Source organism: Panthera leo, chromosome D1, assembly GCF_018350215.1.
Source record: "Panthera leo isolate Ple1 chromosome D1, P.leo_Ple1_pat1.1, whole genome shotgun sequence".
Lineage (NCBI taxonomy): Eukaryota > Metazoa > Chordata > Mammalia > Carnivora > Felidae > Panthera > Panthera leo.
Window position 1 is genome coordinate 105,620,466 of NC_056688.1, and position 14,466 is coordinate 105,634,931.

The window sequence follows — 14,466 nt, forward strand, 5'->3', positions numbered from 1 at the left end:
TAGGTGGTACCTCGAACCCCATCCCAACTTGCCTTAAGATGATCTTTATTCTCTCCTAAAACTAAGTGTGGACTCTCCTAGGGCTCTTTTTCCTTCTACTTTGAAGTTTGCTCCTCTCTGTATCCACAATGCTCAATGCCCTTAGAGTAGATGCTGTTGAACAGGCAACTAATCCCCCCACCCCCGTCGGCACTGAAGGTGTGGATGTGAGGAGGGAAGGTGTTGAAGGCAGATCGACAAACCCTGGCAATTAAGGCAGGCTCCTGAGTGCATTCCTTTGTCCAGTCTAGAGATGGCTTAAACGGTTAAGAACCAGATTTAAAAATTGTATTTCGGAATTACACTGGTGGGCTTTTTAAAGAGATTGTCCTAAATTCCTGCCTGGTCTCCGGCTGGGAAGGATGCTTGAACGGCTGAGGGTAGATAGCTCACAAAACTTCTGTGTTTTATCTTCCTATCTCTGGTTTAGAACTATGAAGTGATTGTATTTAATTCACTGTTCCTACTCAGAAGGAATACTGTAACATAAGTTAGGTTGTAGACAATGTCTTACGGCCCTTCTATTCTTTAGGACTACAATCTGTGGTTTCCTGGTGACTGGTAATTCAGGGTCTCCCAATGTGGTCCACTTGTGCTAACTACTTTACTAAACTTGGAATTAATTACAGGTAGGAAGGCAGAGGGAAACCCCAGGGGGCCCTCATTTGTTTCAAAGGGAGAAGATTCAGTTGCCCCATGTGGTCACTTGCTTATGGATCAAGAAATGGACTCCCCATCCTAGAAGTGTCCTGTTCCTTGGGTGGTGGTTGCAAGAGGTGAACCCAAGGTAAAGGGATTCCGAGTGGCCAGCAACTCTTTCTGCTGTTTTGGCGAGACCGAGGACCTACTGCTCCCTGGGTGCCCTGGATGGACCATGAGCTCAAAACCAGTAGGGCCAGGATCCTTTAAAGTCAGATGTTTCCATTACCACAGCCCTGGCCTTTGCCCTGGCCACTTCTACAAGTGGGAAAAGTGCTTCTCCAGCAGCCTGAGGCAGACCTAGGTCCCCCCTAGCCCTAGAGTAGGCTGAGCCTCCCAGTGTGCTATGCCAGGCCTCAAATCTAAGCACTAACCCTTCCTTTCTAAATCTTGCTAGGAAGGTTCAGCTGCTCTGTCTCCCACCAGCCTGCGAACCTCTGAGGTTTGCATGTGAGGGTGAAGGCACTGAGAAGCGGACCAGTGAGATGGGCTCACCCCTTTGCTGGCTGGAATTTTATATATTTGTCTATTTTAATGTTTATTTGTTTATTTTGAGAGCGAGTGAGTGAGTGAGTGAGTGAATGTGAGCAGGGGAGGAGCAGAGAGAGACAGAATCCCAAGCAGGCTCTGTGCTGTCAATGCAGAGCCCAATCCGGGGCTTGAACTCAGGAACCGTGAGATTGCGACCTGAGACGAAGTCAAGAGTCTGCTGCTTAACCGACTGAGCCACCCAGGCACCCCCCGGATGGAATTTTTATGCTCATTCTCTTCCTGATCTCTGGGCTCAATAGGTCCTCCCTAGTCTTCCAACACCCTTGGACCCCCTTCTTTGCTCACCAACCATCTGCATCTGCCAAACTAGAAAAAGGAAACAAAACTGTCACATCTCTGCCCCATCAGGCCCATCGCTCCTTCCAGAAGGCATGCACGGTCCCCTACCCCTTTGGGTCTTAAATCTGTGCCTGGAAGATAAAGGGGGGGGGGGGCTTGAGTCAGAGCCTTTGTCTCCTCAAACCCACCCCCTTTGAATATTAGAATTATAGTGGCATTGTCCCATAAGCTCCCCTCTGCTTTGGTGCAGACTCCCCTTCCCAGTGGGCTGGTGTTATCGGTGAAGACAGACATCTCTTCCGGGTGGGGGGGAGGAGTGGCAGTCGTTACTGGTGAAGGTAGGCATCTAGCCAGAGCTGCCCAGACTCCTTCAGTGAGCTGTGGGGGCAAGTTGGGAACAAGCAGTGAGAGAGAGAGAGGGCAGAGCCAAGCCCGTAAGCCAAACCACCCTACAGAAGCCGTATAGGGAGGCTGATCTCCATGGCATATGGCCCCTTCCCTCCCCTTTGCTTCTGAGAAAGAGCTTGGGCCATGGCATTGACGGCAAAGGCCTGACTTGGCCAACAAGACCAGCAGGGCCCCCTGCCTTTGTCTTGGTGACCTCCATTCCAGAGGACCGGGGACACCTGCCTGTTGCTCCTATCCCACACGTCACCACCCCCACTGCCCGCCCTCTTCCCCCCCTGCCAGCCATCTTCCCAGGCTCAGGTACTCACTAGATGATGTCGGCGAAGGCTGAGAACAGGGGCTTGGACTGGTACTCTATGCCATGCTTGGCACACAGGGATTGCACCAGGGGGGCCACTTTATGGTAATTGTGTCGAGGCATCATGGGGAAGAGACTTCAGGGAGAACGGGACAGTCAGTGGCTCCTATTCCACTGTTCCCACCTCCTTGCTTCCCCCCCACGGACCCTCCCAAGGACCCTGCTTCTCAGGTCTCCCTACTCACTGGTGCTCAATCTGGAAGTTGAGATGTCCGCTGAACCAGTCATTGAAGGCAGACTTGTGGACATTGCATGTCGCCTGGAGCTGGAAGAAGAGGGCAGGGGAGAGCATGACTCTGCGTGCCAGATGTAAAGCCAAGCCGGCCCTCTTCCAAGTAGAGCTGGCTGAGAGGAGGGGGTGTGGGACCGTCCCTGGTCACTCCCTTCTCCACGTGGTGGCAGGACAGAAGCTTCAAGCTCATGAGGCAGCGCTGTTGGGGGACTTAACTGTTGCCGCCCCCACCCCCTAGCCTGCATCTGTGCCCACCCACCCTGTTTATTAGTTGTGTTATTCCCAGGAATCTTCCAAGCGACTGTCCCTTACCTGGGTGGAGACCCAGTCCATGTTCCGGTCGTGATCAATGTGCATGGGGATGTGGTTCATCTGTGTGACCCACACAAACCAGTTGCTTTCCAGGAACCTGGTGGATTATGGCGCACAGACAAGCAGGGGACAAGTCAGAGCCCCGCCTCTCCCCCAGATTACTGCTCTAGCCTGGCCATCTTCCCAAGCCCACCCCTGAAACACCCCCTGCCTCTTAAAGCCCCGCCACGGCCCCCACACCAGACTCGTGACTCCCAAACACCTCCTTTTCTTTGCCAGCCCCCCTCCCCCCATCAACTACTACCTGACCATGAAGAAAAGGCCCAGGAGGCCTTTCAGTCCCAACAACGGCACATAAGTGAGGGATATGCGGGCGTAGAAGCTGATCATCCAGGCCAAGTCCTGCGTGGAGAGGTAGAGGGCACTATGACTGGCACCAAGCACTTCTTCCTCTTCCTTTTCCACCTATTTGCACGGTACAGCCGTTCTGCCAGGTGCCCAGACTGGAGCACCTGTCCACTGCTCGCAGCTGCCCAGTCCTGCCGTATCTAGTGCCGCCTCTCCTTCCTTCCGGTCCTGGCGGCAGCCCCCAGTCCTCCTCGCCTGTTTCTCACAGGCGCCAAGGCCCCCTGCCTCCGGCTCCTCCCAACCCACCTGAGTTCTTTATCCCTTCATCATGCTGCCAAATGAATCTTCCGGGACCAAGGCTCGGTCTGCACCAGTGCCCTGATTGAACCTCCGGCCACTTTTCTGCACCACGGTCCTCCCCTGACACTTGAGTCCACAACAGATCCAGTGGCCAAACTTGCCCCTCCCTTCCCGGCTCCTCTGCTCAGAGTCCATCCTTGCTCCACCCCACCTCCTCCGAGGCCAGCCAGAAGGGACTTCGCAAAGCCTTTTCCAATGCCTCTCATCCAGCCAGAGGCAGCAGGGCCTTTTGGAATCTCAGAACCTCCTGCTTCTACCTCTTTGGGGCCAACAACATCTGTTTCATCAGAAATTTCCTGGGAGCAGGTGCCATCTCGTACTCACCTGCCCTCCCCCTGCCCTCCCAGCCTGGCTGGCCCCTGGCTTTCCGCTGAGCACAAGAGCCTCAGGAGATGCCGGCAGGATGGAAGAGGGCACTGGGAGTCAGGTCGTCTGCTGAGCCCAGATCATCCCGTCTAGAGACCAGGAAGGTCTACACTTGGTTCTATTACTTTGCTCTAAATTAGGCCTGGGGTAGGTCGCAGTGGGATTTCCTCTGGAGAACCCCGTTCCCCTCCATCAGGGTACTGAAGACAAAGCATGTGGGACTCTGGGGCCATGGATACTCACCACCCACTTTTTCCGCTGGAAAACAAAATAGAAAATATACCACTGGAAGTAGAGAGGCAGCAAGGCTGGGGGCCCAACTGGGGAGGAAATGAAGACAGAGAGGAGGTGTGAGCAGCATGGGGGCAGTTCAGTGCCAGAGAGGGAGCCTCTGGCATGGGGCTGCCCCCCTGCCGTCTGTTCCTGTGGCCCCTTCCAGTCGCCTTGGCATTCCTCGATCCACTGGAACCGGCAGGCACTGCGGTGGGCATGAGTGCGAGTCTGAGGAAGGCGGAGCCCCCCGAGAGGATGCCGGGATGGGGAGGGGTGGGAGTGGCCTTCCTCTCCAGTGGAAGAAGGCAGCTGGGAAACTCAAGCTCCACGCACGGAACCTGGCTCCGCTGCCATGCTTTTAGAAGAGCACCTCCAATTCTCCCCACATGCCCCGGCCCCAGGCTTGCCCCTGCCTGGCCTCACGATCACCTGCCCTGTGTTCTTGGCTGCTCTGCCATGCAGGTGAAGGGACAGGAGCAGGTAAGTGTGTGTGTGTGTGTGTGTGTGTGTGTGTGTGTGTGTGTGTGCGCGCGCACGCCAGGGTGGGGGTGGGGGGCCCTGCTGATGCTTCATAGGCTGAAAGCTCACTCCCTTGGACTAGGGAAATGAGCCCATGCCACTGAACCCAAAGCCCTGGAGGTCAGGGGTGGGAAGGGGCAGAGAAGCTTCTCTTAAAAGCGGGAGTTGAAGAAGCGGCCCCGTCCTATATGCTGTCCCATTTCCTTTTCTGTATCCCTTCTCTGCAGGGCCCTGATGCCTACCTATAACCCCCTGCGTGACAGGGCTCACCCGTGGCTCCTCTACCCCGATGTGCCATGGATTCTAACATTCTTCTCCAGTAGTGAAGGTTCGTAATAGGCACTTAGGATAAGTTCTTTAGAGCTAAAATAGGATCGATGGAATCCTCCCCTCCCTTCCTTTAAAAATCTGAATTCTCCAAGGAATTCTAAAACTCCAGTTTTAGGCATTATGGAGATTTTAAAAGCAAAGAACATAGCGCAGTCTTCAGAAAGAGCTTAAGACGGGCTGCAGGAAATGTCCTCCTTTTCCGCTGTCACTGCTCCTCCGCTCCCATAGCCACGTCTACCTTTTATCCCCCTGGGTGTTGGGACTGTGCCCCACTGAGTCACCTTGACGTGCATCTGTTTCACAAGATCTAAGACAAAGTTTAAGGTTTAATTGGGACAATTGCACCTGACTATTCAACTATCTTGTGAAAGCCAGGGTGGGACTGGAGGAACAAGTCTGCCCCTAACACAAATGCCTGCTGTCCCTGCTCAGGTGACATGACAGTTGGCTCCCAGGCAGGGAGGAACCAGCTGGGGACACGGGACTTCCCCCGGCCATTACTCAAAATGCCGTAAACCTCCACAAAGTCATTTCTTCCCCACAATCCCGTCGGCACCCCCATCCCGAGACAGTCCCCCTGTGTCGCCGGAGGTCACTCACTCAGGAAGAAGTATTTGTGCTGGTGGTTGTATGGCATGTACTTTTTCTTCTGTCTCCCAAGCTGTGAAGAAAAGCAAACACAAATGAGTACCCACAGAACCAGTCACCCGTTTCCCCTCCTGCCGTGACCTTGGTTTTTCCCTGCTCGGGAGTTCAGGCCTATTCCAGGGGCCGTCAGCTTGTTGGTGCTACTGGAAGGCTCCAGCAGGCCCAGCCTTCCCTCCATCCAGCACCTGGCACGTGAAGGCCTGGGCTGTAATGAGCCAAGTGCACCACACCACGGTGCACGGCTCAATGGCCCATGCCCACAGCTCAATGGCCCATGATGAGCACGACACTGTCAACGGGTCCTCGGGACTCCCTGTGTTCTCCAAAGACACCTCTGTCATAAGGGGTCCAGGCCCCTCCACGTCCCCCCCCCTTGTCTCCCACCTGGTACTTTTTTGACTTCAAACTCTCCATGGACAACAATTTATACCCCTACACAGGTCGGTATGTATTCCCTCTGCATCCATCCATCCACCTCTCTTTTGGTGTCTTGATTTCAACGAGAACTTTATAAAATCCCTTGAACGCTAAGGAAAGTTGGGCAAATGTTTGTGGGAAGGATACCAAGACCTTGGCAAGTCTGAAGGTTCTGGCAAGGCTTTTCCAGGTAGTGACTGTTTTGTAAGCCTAGCTGCCGAAGAGACAGGCTGGTGCTGCCGGGTCAGTCAGCCTGGAACCTCTCGCCATGGGCACCCAGGATCGTGACAGCAAAGCTCCGCTGACTCCCTTGATGGTTCCTTCTGCCCCGCCTGCCTCAGTTAGTTCTGGCAACCAGATAACCACAGAGCACAGGTGGCGCTCTACCCCGAGCAAAATGCCAGCACATCTTTCTTCCCTGCATCCCCCCACTGTTTTGACAGTAACAGTTCTTATCTATCACCAGCTTATTCTGTGCAAGGTGCTTCTGCTAAATGAAACATTCTTTCTATATTAACTGATTAATTCAGCAAGTATTTACTGAGCACCTATTACGTGCCAGGCACTGTTTTAAGTGCTGAGGATACAGAGGCAAACAACACAAAGTTCCTAGTCTTGTGGGGCTTGTAATCTGAGGACAGGAGGCTGGTGGTAAATCTGTGAACAGAGCTCAAGGTAACTACAGATTAAAAACAGGAAAATATGGGGTGCTTGAGCGGCTCAGTCGGTTAAGCATCTGACTTTAGCTCATGATCTCAAAGTTCGTGGGTTCGAATCCCGCATCAGGCTCTATGCTGATAGCTGGGAGCCTGGGGCCTGCTTTGGATTCTGTGTGTGTGTGTGTGTGTCTCTTTCTCTCTGTTCCTCCCCTGCTTGTGTGCATGTGCTCTCTCCCTCTCTCAAAAATAAATAAATACACATTTTTTTAAATAAAAATAAAAAAATAAAAACGGGCGCCCGTGTGGCTCAGTCGGTTAAATGTCTGACTTAAGCTGAGGTCATGATCTCGCAGTTCGTGGGTTCCCCACATCAGGCTCTGTACTGACGGCTCGGAGCCTGGAGCCTGCTTTGGATTCTGTGTCTCCTCTCTCTGCTCCTCCCCCTCTAGCGCTCGCTCTCTCAAAAATAAACAAACATTTAAAAAAATTTTTTAAATACAAATAAAAACAGGAAAATATGACAAAGTGACAGAGGCGGTGTTTTGGCTAAGGTGGTCTCTCTGAGGTGCTGACGTCTGAACTGAGACCCGAATAAGGAGCCAGCAAAGCAAAAGTTCAGGGGAAGAGCATTTAAAGCAGAGGGAACAGCCAGAAAGGGCAGTACGGCTGGGAACAGCAAGCAACGGCAGAGAAAGACAGATTGACAAGGCTAGAAAACTCCGGATGGCCAATTCACGCTGGACCTCAGAAAGCCCCAGTAAGACCTCAGTAGCCAGCGTGGGTTTTATTCTGGTGGTGATGGGAAGGCCACTGGAAGGCTTTCAACAGGTGTAGTATCATCAGCTTTGCACTTTAAAAGGCTCGCTCTGCCAGGAGGAGGGGAGAATGAACTGTGGGAGTGGGTACAGTTGCAGGGAGACCAATGAGGCCAGAGTGGTAACCCAGCTCCAAGATGGATGCGTGTGTGTGTGTGTGTGTGTGTGTGTGTGTGTGTGTGTGGTGGGGGGAGACAGGAAGCAGTGGAGATGGGGAAATGGATCTGGGGTGTTTTGGAGACAGTATTAACAAGGTTTGTCGATGAACTGGATGTTGGGGTGAAGCTCACCCCGTCCCAAGCAACATCGAGCCAGACGAGGGGCACCTGTCTTGTGCGGTGACGTGTGTGGGAAGAACAGTGGCTTCCTATTTGGGAACTGTTATGGGAGCCCTATCCACTGCTGCTTCCTTGAATGGCAATCAGATGCTATCCTGATCCTCAGAACTGCCCTAATGTGTTTCAACTCTCAGAGCCACAAAGTTTGTATTGAGGGTGAGATGTCCGCTGCACATGGGGATTAGCAACCAGGTGAATTGCGCCCAGAGGAGTGGAACCAAATGCCAACAACCCTGTGGCCAAGGCATTTACTAACAGGCTGCCCATCCTCAGCCTTGTAACTAGATGGGAAGACGTATCTATTGGTCCTAGATCATCGTCTATTTTTTTTAACTTTTTTTTTTAATGTTTCTTTTTTTTTTTTTTTTTTTTAACGTCTATTTATTTTTGAGACACAGAGAGACAGAGCATGAATGGGGGAGGGTCAGAGAGAGAGAAGGAAACACAGAATCCGAAACGGGCTCCAGGGTCTGAGCTGTTAGCACAGAGCCCGACGCAGGGCTCAAACCCACGAACCGCGAGATCGTGACCTGAGCCGAAGTCGGATGCTTAACCGACTGAGCCACCCAGGTGCCCCTGTTTATTCGTTTTTGACAGAGAGACAGAGCATGAGTGGGGGAGGGGCAGGGAGAGAGGGAGACAAAGAATCCGAAGCAGGCTCCAGGCTCTGAGCCGTCAGCACAGAGCCTGACGCGGGGCTCGAACCCACAGACGATGAGATCATGACCTGAGCTGAAGTCGGATGCTGAACTGACTGAGCCACCCAGGCGCCCCGATCATTTTCTATTTTTTGTGTCTGCCGATAGGAGTTTCTTGAAAACCCCAGTACCAAGATGCAATAGAGGCAGCGGTGTGAGAAGGTTCTCTTCCACTTAAACTCCCTTTTTTTTTTTTTTTTTTTTTTTTAACTCTCTACAGTGACGATACGAGTGTGGACAAGAGTCACATGCTCTGCCTAACAACCCATATTGCTCTTGAAGTAGCCACTTGAGGCAGGTGGGGCCAGAGCGGAGTCAACGTCTGCCCACTGTTGACCAGAACATAGTACTGGATGTGTAGCAAACCAAGTCCCTGTGTAGTGGGTGGGAAAATTAGCATGTTATGGACAGGCGGCAGCCTCAAACGTGGGGCTCCCGGGGTCAGGACAGCCTGTGCTGTAAGGCCTCTCCGCATTGTCCTCCTCATAGCCAGAGGGGAGGGCCGCCGGGCTACTTGCACTCACTCATGCTTGGAATGGAAAGGTGTTGAACAGCTGAATTCTTGGCATGCTGACATAGCATACAGAGAGGGAGGGAACCTGGCGCAACTCAGACCGCAGCCGAGAGCCTTGGCACAAAGGTTTTAAAGGAATTTTGCAAACAACCCTGCTGGCTGTTCAAAGCCTCCTGCTGACGCTCATCCTTTAGCAACTGCATTACAACTTTTGCTCATAACTCCGGTGGGAACTCAAACCCAACGCTAACCACCCCGGAAGTCAGGCTGGGGTCAGGTGGGTGGGAAGAACCAGCCAATGGATGGATGTTCCAGGCACTGGGCATCAAAGAAGACTCAAACAGCCTGTGGATGGGGAAAACTGAGGCACGGGAGGATATCAAAGTGCACGGGGCCGGGGGAGGGGGGGGGGGGGGGGCGGGATCGGGAAGATGACTGCCTGGGGTAGGAGTGTCCAAAAACACCCCGAGGAGGGCCGTCCATCACCTTCAAGGATGACCAGAGATTTGCGCCATAACCTCCCAGTCATCCTTTGGCTCCTTTGCAGAATGAGGTGCCTTTATGCAATTAGCTGCTTGCTGGCGTGAACTCAGCAGGGAGAACAAACGATTCTGCCCCGGCAGCTTATTCACTGCCTGTTGCCTCCCACAGCTGCCAGCCAGCCAGCTGTCCCCAACGTCTTAACCGCGCTGAGCACTGCCCTCAGAGCCCTCCGTTCTGGTTGGCTCCCATTCTCTAAGGCCGTTCCCCCGATACCTCCACTCACCTCCACAGAGAGGATCTTCCCCAGGGCAAAAAAGAACGGGTGCATGTTGATGTCCGGGTCTTTGCGGAAACAGTTGGGCTTGGCATGGTGCTGGAAGTGCAAGTGGTTCCACCAACTGGCGGGGGCGCCCTACGGAAAATAGGGCCGTGAGTCCGAAAGCCCAGCGTTCTCCCCAAACCCCCAAGGAAACCCCTCAGCGACCGGAGTTTCAAGAGCCCCTCCCCATCCCATTGACCTTCAGGTGGCCAATCACGAAATGATGGAGCAGGTGGTTCCAAGCAGAGGTGCTGAAGACGGACAGGTGCCCTAAGTCATGCTGCAGCCAGCCAGCCTGAGCCTGGGCGAGAAAGGTTAGCGCTGAGAGCAAAACCCACCGTTCCGGCATCCCTCTCACTGACCTCAGCGGCTCCTCTGCGTCACCCCCTTCCTTCGTCTCCCTAGCCCCTGTGACTGCCACAGTACCCTGAGCACAACCCGGAAGGAGTCAGGCTCCTAACGCTGCCTCTGCCGCTAACTCACGTGAGAGTGGGGGCAAGTCACTATCCTCTCCCTGTTCTTCAGTTTCCCCAGCTCTGGAGTTCTAGGACCTAGGATGTGCCGAATCCCGAGTACGAAACAGGACAGGGTGACGGAGGCGAGAAGGCTCGGCAAATGGGTTCTGCCATTAGGCCCCAAGCATTATTAGCATGTTGGGCAATGTGGTGGGGAGGAGAAAACCAAGCTTTGCTGAGAAGTCAGAACCTGGGCTCTTGGCACACTTGGGCTACGGCAGAACCGGACTACGAAGCTTCAGGTAATTTCCACAGAAAGAAGGGGGCCCGTGGAGGAGGGGTTGGGGAGGCCGTGAGGAAACGAAGGCGCACACGTGGCCAAGGAGCAGACAGAAGCCACGGACAACAAAATCTCTCTCCGCCCTAACTCTGCCCCACATCCTCAGCGCTGCCCCGGCACAGGGCCGGGCTCGTGACCTTCTGAGGCATACAAAGAGCTTTCCCCGAGGATGCCGAGCACGGCCGTGCTCCTGACAAGCCAAGTGATGGCTTCTCACTTGAGCCGTGCTGAGCAGCACCGCACACAGGAGGAAAGGCACAAAGGATGTCCCGAAGACCCAAAGGGTGAGCCAGGCAGCAACATCCAGCAGTAGGATGTGCAGCAGGTACAGCAGGAAGAAGACATGGTTGGCCTTCATGAGCCCCATCCGCTCCACGGTGGCCTGCAGCTCCCGGAACTCGTAGATCAGCTCTTTCTGTGGAAGGGTAGAGAGGGAAGGGCTATTATTCTTCCCAGCTGTACTCCAACATTGCTGGAAACAAGGGCCCTCTTAGGCTCGAGGACCCTCCACCCCCAGATCGTTGCAGGAAGTCCACAATCCTAGGTAAATACACAACACTGAGGAAAGGACAGGAGAAAGCGCTCTGGCGTCGCGCCGAGGAGCCTGTGGTCTTCGGAGTTAAACAGACTCGATTCAAGTGTCTGCTCCGCCGTTTGCTCACAGGGTGACTCTCGGCCACCTTGTTCAACCGCTCTGAGCCTCAGCTTTTTTCCTCTGTAAGTGTGTGAGGGTTAGCCGAGGGGATGTCTGACACAGTGAGGGTTCGACAGATAGGCCTCCGTGATGGTAGCGGTGGTGGCGGTAGCCTTGGAGAACCAGAGGTTCCGAGGCCCCGCCTCCTCCCTTAGGCCTGCATCCCAACGACTAACGTGGGAGAAGTGGGGGCCTCAAGCCTTGCAAGAGCTACTGACTGTGGTCACCTGTGAGCCTAGCGAGGCCTGCCTTCTCTACCCCCTGCCCTTCAACAAACCACAGGGTCTCCAAACAGCAGAGTCTCACATTTTTAGTGGGCTCGAAGCTGGGCTGCTCTGGAGACAGTTCTCCGATCAGGAGGGAGTTCATATACTTCCTCACAAGGCCCTTGTTGATGTGAAACGCCACAAAGGGATCCTGCAAGGAAAGGGAGAAGACAGACTGGTTAGGAAGCCAGCCCGGTCCCCTGTGACTCCTGGAGGGCTCACACCAGAGGCCATCCTCCTGACCCAGCAAGGAGGCCGGATCCAAGTTCAAACCACTTCCCTCCAGTCAGCCGCCCTTTGAGGGTGCTTAGACCTTCCCAGGTGTCCACAGCTCAGGAGCACCCCGACATGTGTTCTAGAAAGAAAGGCACCACACCAAGGAATACGAAGTGCAGGTAGGGGGACCACAGAAAGTCCTCTCTGGCCTGGCCTTTCCTCCAGGCACGTCTAGGGACAGCTTTTGCACAAGAATTTAGGTATAAGCGAGAAGCAACTAGAAGGGATGGGTGGGGCTACGAGATTTCTGGTTTGTTTGTTTTCTGTGGGACTTTTAACAGACCCTCTCCGAGGCAGGGGTTCTTCATAAAATGTGGTTAGATTCCTTACGCGCGAACTGGGAAGTTTTGCATTTCTACCCCTTCTGCCGACTGACGTTCCAGGTAGGGTTCCACGTTTCCCCTAGGACTCTGACCACCCCGATCCCGCCCGACCCCAGAGCGGCTACTTTTGATAATCTTTAGGTGGGGTAGGTCAGACCCACCCAGGCCTTACGGGGAACCTTCCCCGGCACTCTGAGGCGGGAGCCGGGGCGGAGCCGGTGGACGGTGGCACCACAAATCTGGACCAATCGCCAACTCCGCCGCCCAGCCATTCAGCCCGGGCCCCAAATCACACTGTGGGAAGACCCTGCGTCGGTGCCTGCTTCGTCTGCGCATGCGCTAGCCCACGTCTTCGCCTTCCACCTCCGTCCGAGCTTCCCCGTGGTCACTCGGGGTGACCCCTGCAGGCTCTGGCCTTGCCACCCCCGGCCGGCCGCGTCGCTGGGAGGGGCGGGCCCTCAGCCCAAGACGTCTATGCTCCGCTGCGACAAAACGGGAACTCTGGCGGCCCCAGGCGCCCTCCGGGATGGCAAGGGCGGAGGGCGGGGACAGCGGAAGGGGTCGAACCGCCGGACTCGGGATGGCGAAAGGATGCAGGGGGGGAGGGGACACGTTGAAGCAAAGCCTCCACGGGGCCCCACAGGCTCTCCAAATATGGCAGGAGATGCCAGTTGCCGTAGCTCCGAGAGCAGGTGGTCTAGAAGGGGAAGGGCAGAACTGGGGCTGGGTGGCACGCGGACCCCTTAGTGAGGCCCGAAGGAGGAAGGATGCGAAACACAGCCTAGAAATGCAGACTGCTGTCCGCCGCGGCGAATGGCTGGACACCCCGCTGGCCTGCGGCCGAGTGACCTCCCCACAGGATTCGAGGACCGCTCCGAGGGTCCTTGCTAAGTGTATGCCCGCCCCGCCCCCACTTCTGCACGCCGCTCTATTACCCCCTGTGCACCATTAGTCTTCAGTCCTCTCCGGCCGGTGAGGCCCCTCCCTCACTGTGCGGGGGTGCCTAAGGCAGCGGACGACAAATTACTTTCCACCTCCGCTCTACCCCCGAGACTGCTTCCCTCTCCTGTTCCCGCTCGGCAAGCCTGCACGCGCAGTCTAGACACCGCTGCGCTCCCTTCCCACCCACCGAGACACAGGTTGAGACTCCGTCTCCCGGCCACTGAACCCCCCCCCCCTCGCCCCCCGGCCTCAGCAGCACCGCGGTCCCCGGCACCCTGCATCCTGGCTCTCCTCCCCACTTGTCCTGCTCTGGGCCCTGCCTATATCTGGACACCGCAGACGGAACGCACGCAGGGCGGCGCAGTCCTTTGTTTGTGTGGGCACGTTGCCGGCCTCCACCTCGGCTCTCCTGATTCCAGTTTTCACAGCCATTGTCCTGCCCTTGCAACCCGTGTGGGGTCGCGGGCCACGGGGACGCTCGGCGCCTACTGGCTCCTCCCCGGGCTAGCTGGGAGTTACTCCGCGGGTGCCAAACTTCCTGCCTCGTGCACGGAACCTCCGGAGGCAGCCGCCCGGCCCCGCCTCCTCCCGTGCCTGCGTCCGGCAGCGCTCACCGTAGCATCCTGCCCCGCGTAGTGGCTGATGACCCGGGAGCCCCCCGGGTGCCGGCGGGTGAACTCGCTGATGTTGTACACCTTCCGGTCGATCACGAGCCACCGCTCATTCTCGCGCCCGGAGCGCTGCGCCACCTCGTCCCAGGTGAAGTAGCGCGGGGTCGGCGTCCGGGTAGGGGTCTGGGGGTCCATCGGGGCCGGGCGTCGCCGCGCGCCGGCGGGGCAGGGGCGTCAGGCGCGCGCTCCGGGCCCGCGGGCTAGCGCGCGCCGACCTCGCGTGCGCGGAGCGCGGGACGGCTTGCGCGCGCCGGGTTTTCAGTACCCGCGGCACGGACCGCGGAGCCTCGCTGCGCGCGCTCCCATTGGTCGAGCCGCGTGGCGCGGGGAGCGAGCCCCCGCCTTCTCGCCGGGACCCGCGCGGGGCAGGCCCGGGAGGGCGCGCCCCCTCGCAGGCTCCGTTGGCGGGGGAGGTCACCGAGGGGCGCCGCCTCCGGACTCGCGGCTCTCGCGGCTCCCGCTCCCGGGGAGGCGGTGGGCGGGATTTCGTTTGTGCGGGCGGGGCGGGGGCTCAGGGCTGCCCCCGGGGACTG

General features: G+C 56.2%; 1 protein-coding gene across 2 annotated transcripts; it reads right to left on the minus strand.

Annotated features, from left to right (window-relative positions):
- Nucleotides 1–1,406: 1,406 nt before the first annotated feature.
- Nucleotides 1,407–14,090, minus strand: FADS1 (fatty acid desaturase 1). 2 transcript variants are annotated; one of them, XM_042907278.1, is made up of 12 exons: nucleotides 13,877–14,090; nucleotides 11,762–11,872; nucleotides 10,979–11,176; nucleotides 10,166–10,267; nucleotides 9,931–10,059; nucleotides 5,676–5,736; nucleotides 4,197–4,273; nucleotides 3,184–3,281; nucleotides 2,880–2,976; nucleotides 2,521–2,600; nucleotides 2,286–2,411; nucleotides 1,407–1,947 (listed from the first exon to the last, which is right to left on the minus strand). In XM_042907278.1, exons 1-12 carry the CDS (start codon nucleotides 14,066–14,068, stop codon nucleotides 1,896–1,898), a joined length of 1,323 nt encoding a protein of 440 aa, XP_042763212.1. In that variant the 5' UTR covers nucleotides 14,069–14,090; the 3' UTR covers nucleotides 1,407–1,895. The 2 variants fall into 2 exon arrangements, with proteins under 2 accessions (XP_042763212.1, XP_042763213.1); XM_042907279.1 differs by lacking the exon at nucleotides 13,877–14,090 and adding an exon at nucleotides 13,613–13,787.
- Nucleotides 14,091–14,466: the final 376 nt, after the last annotated feature.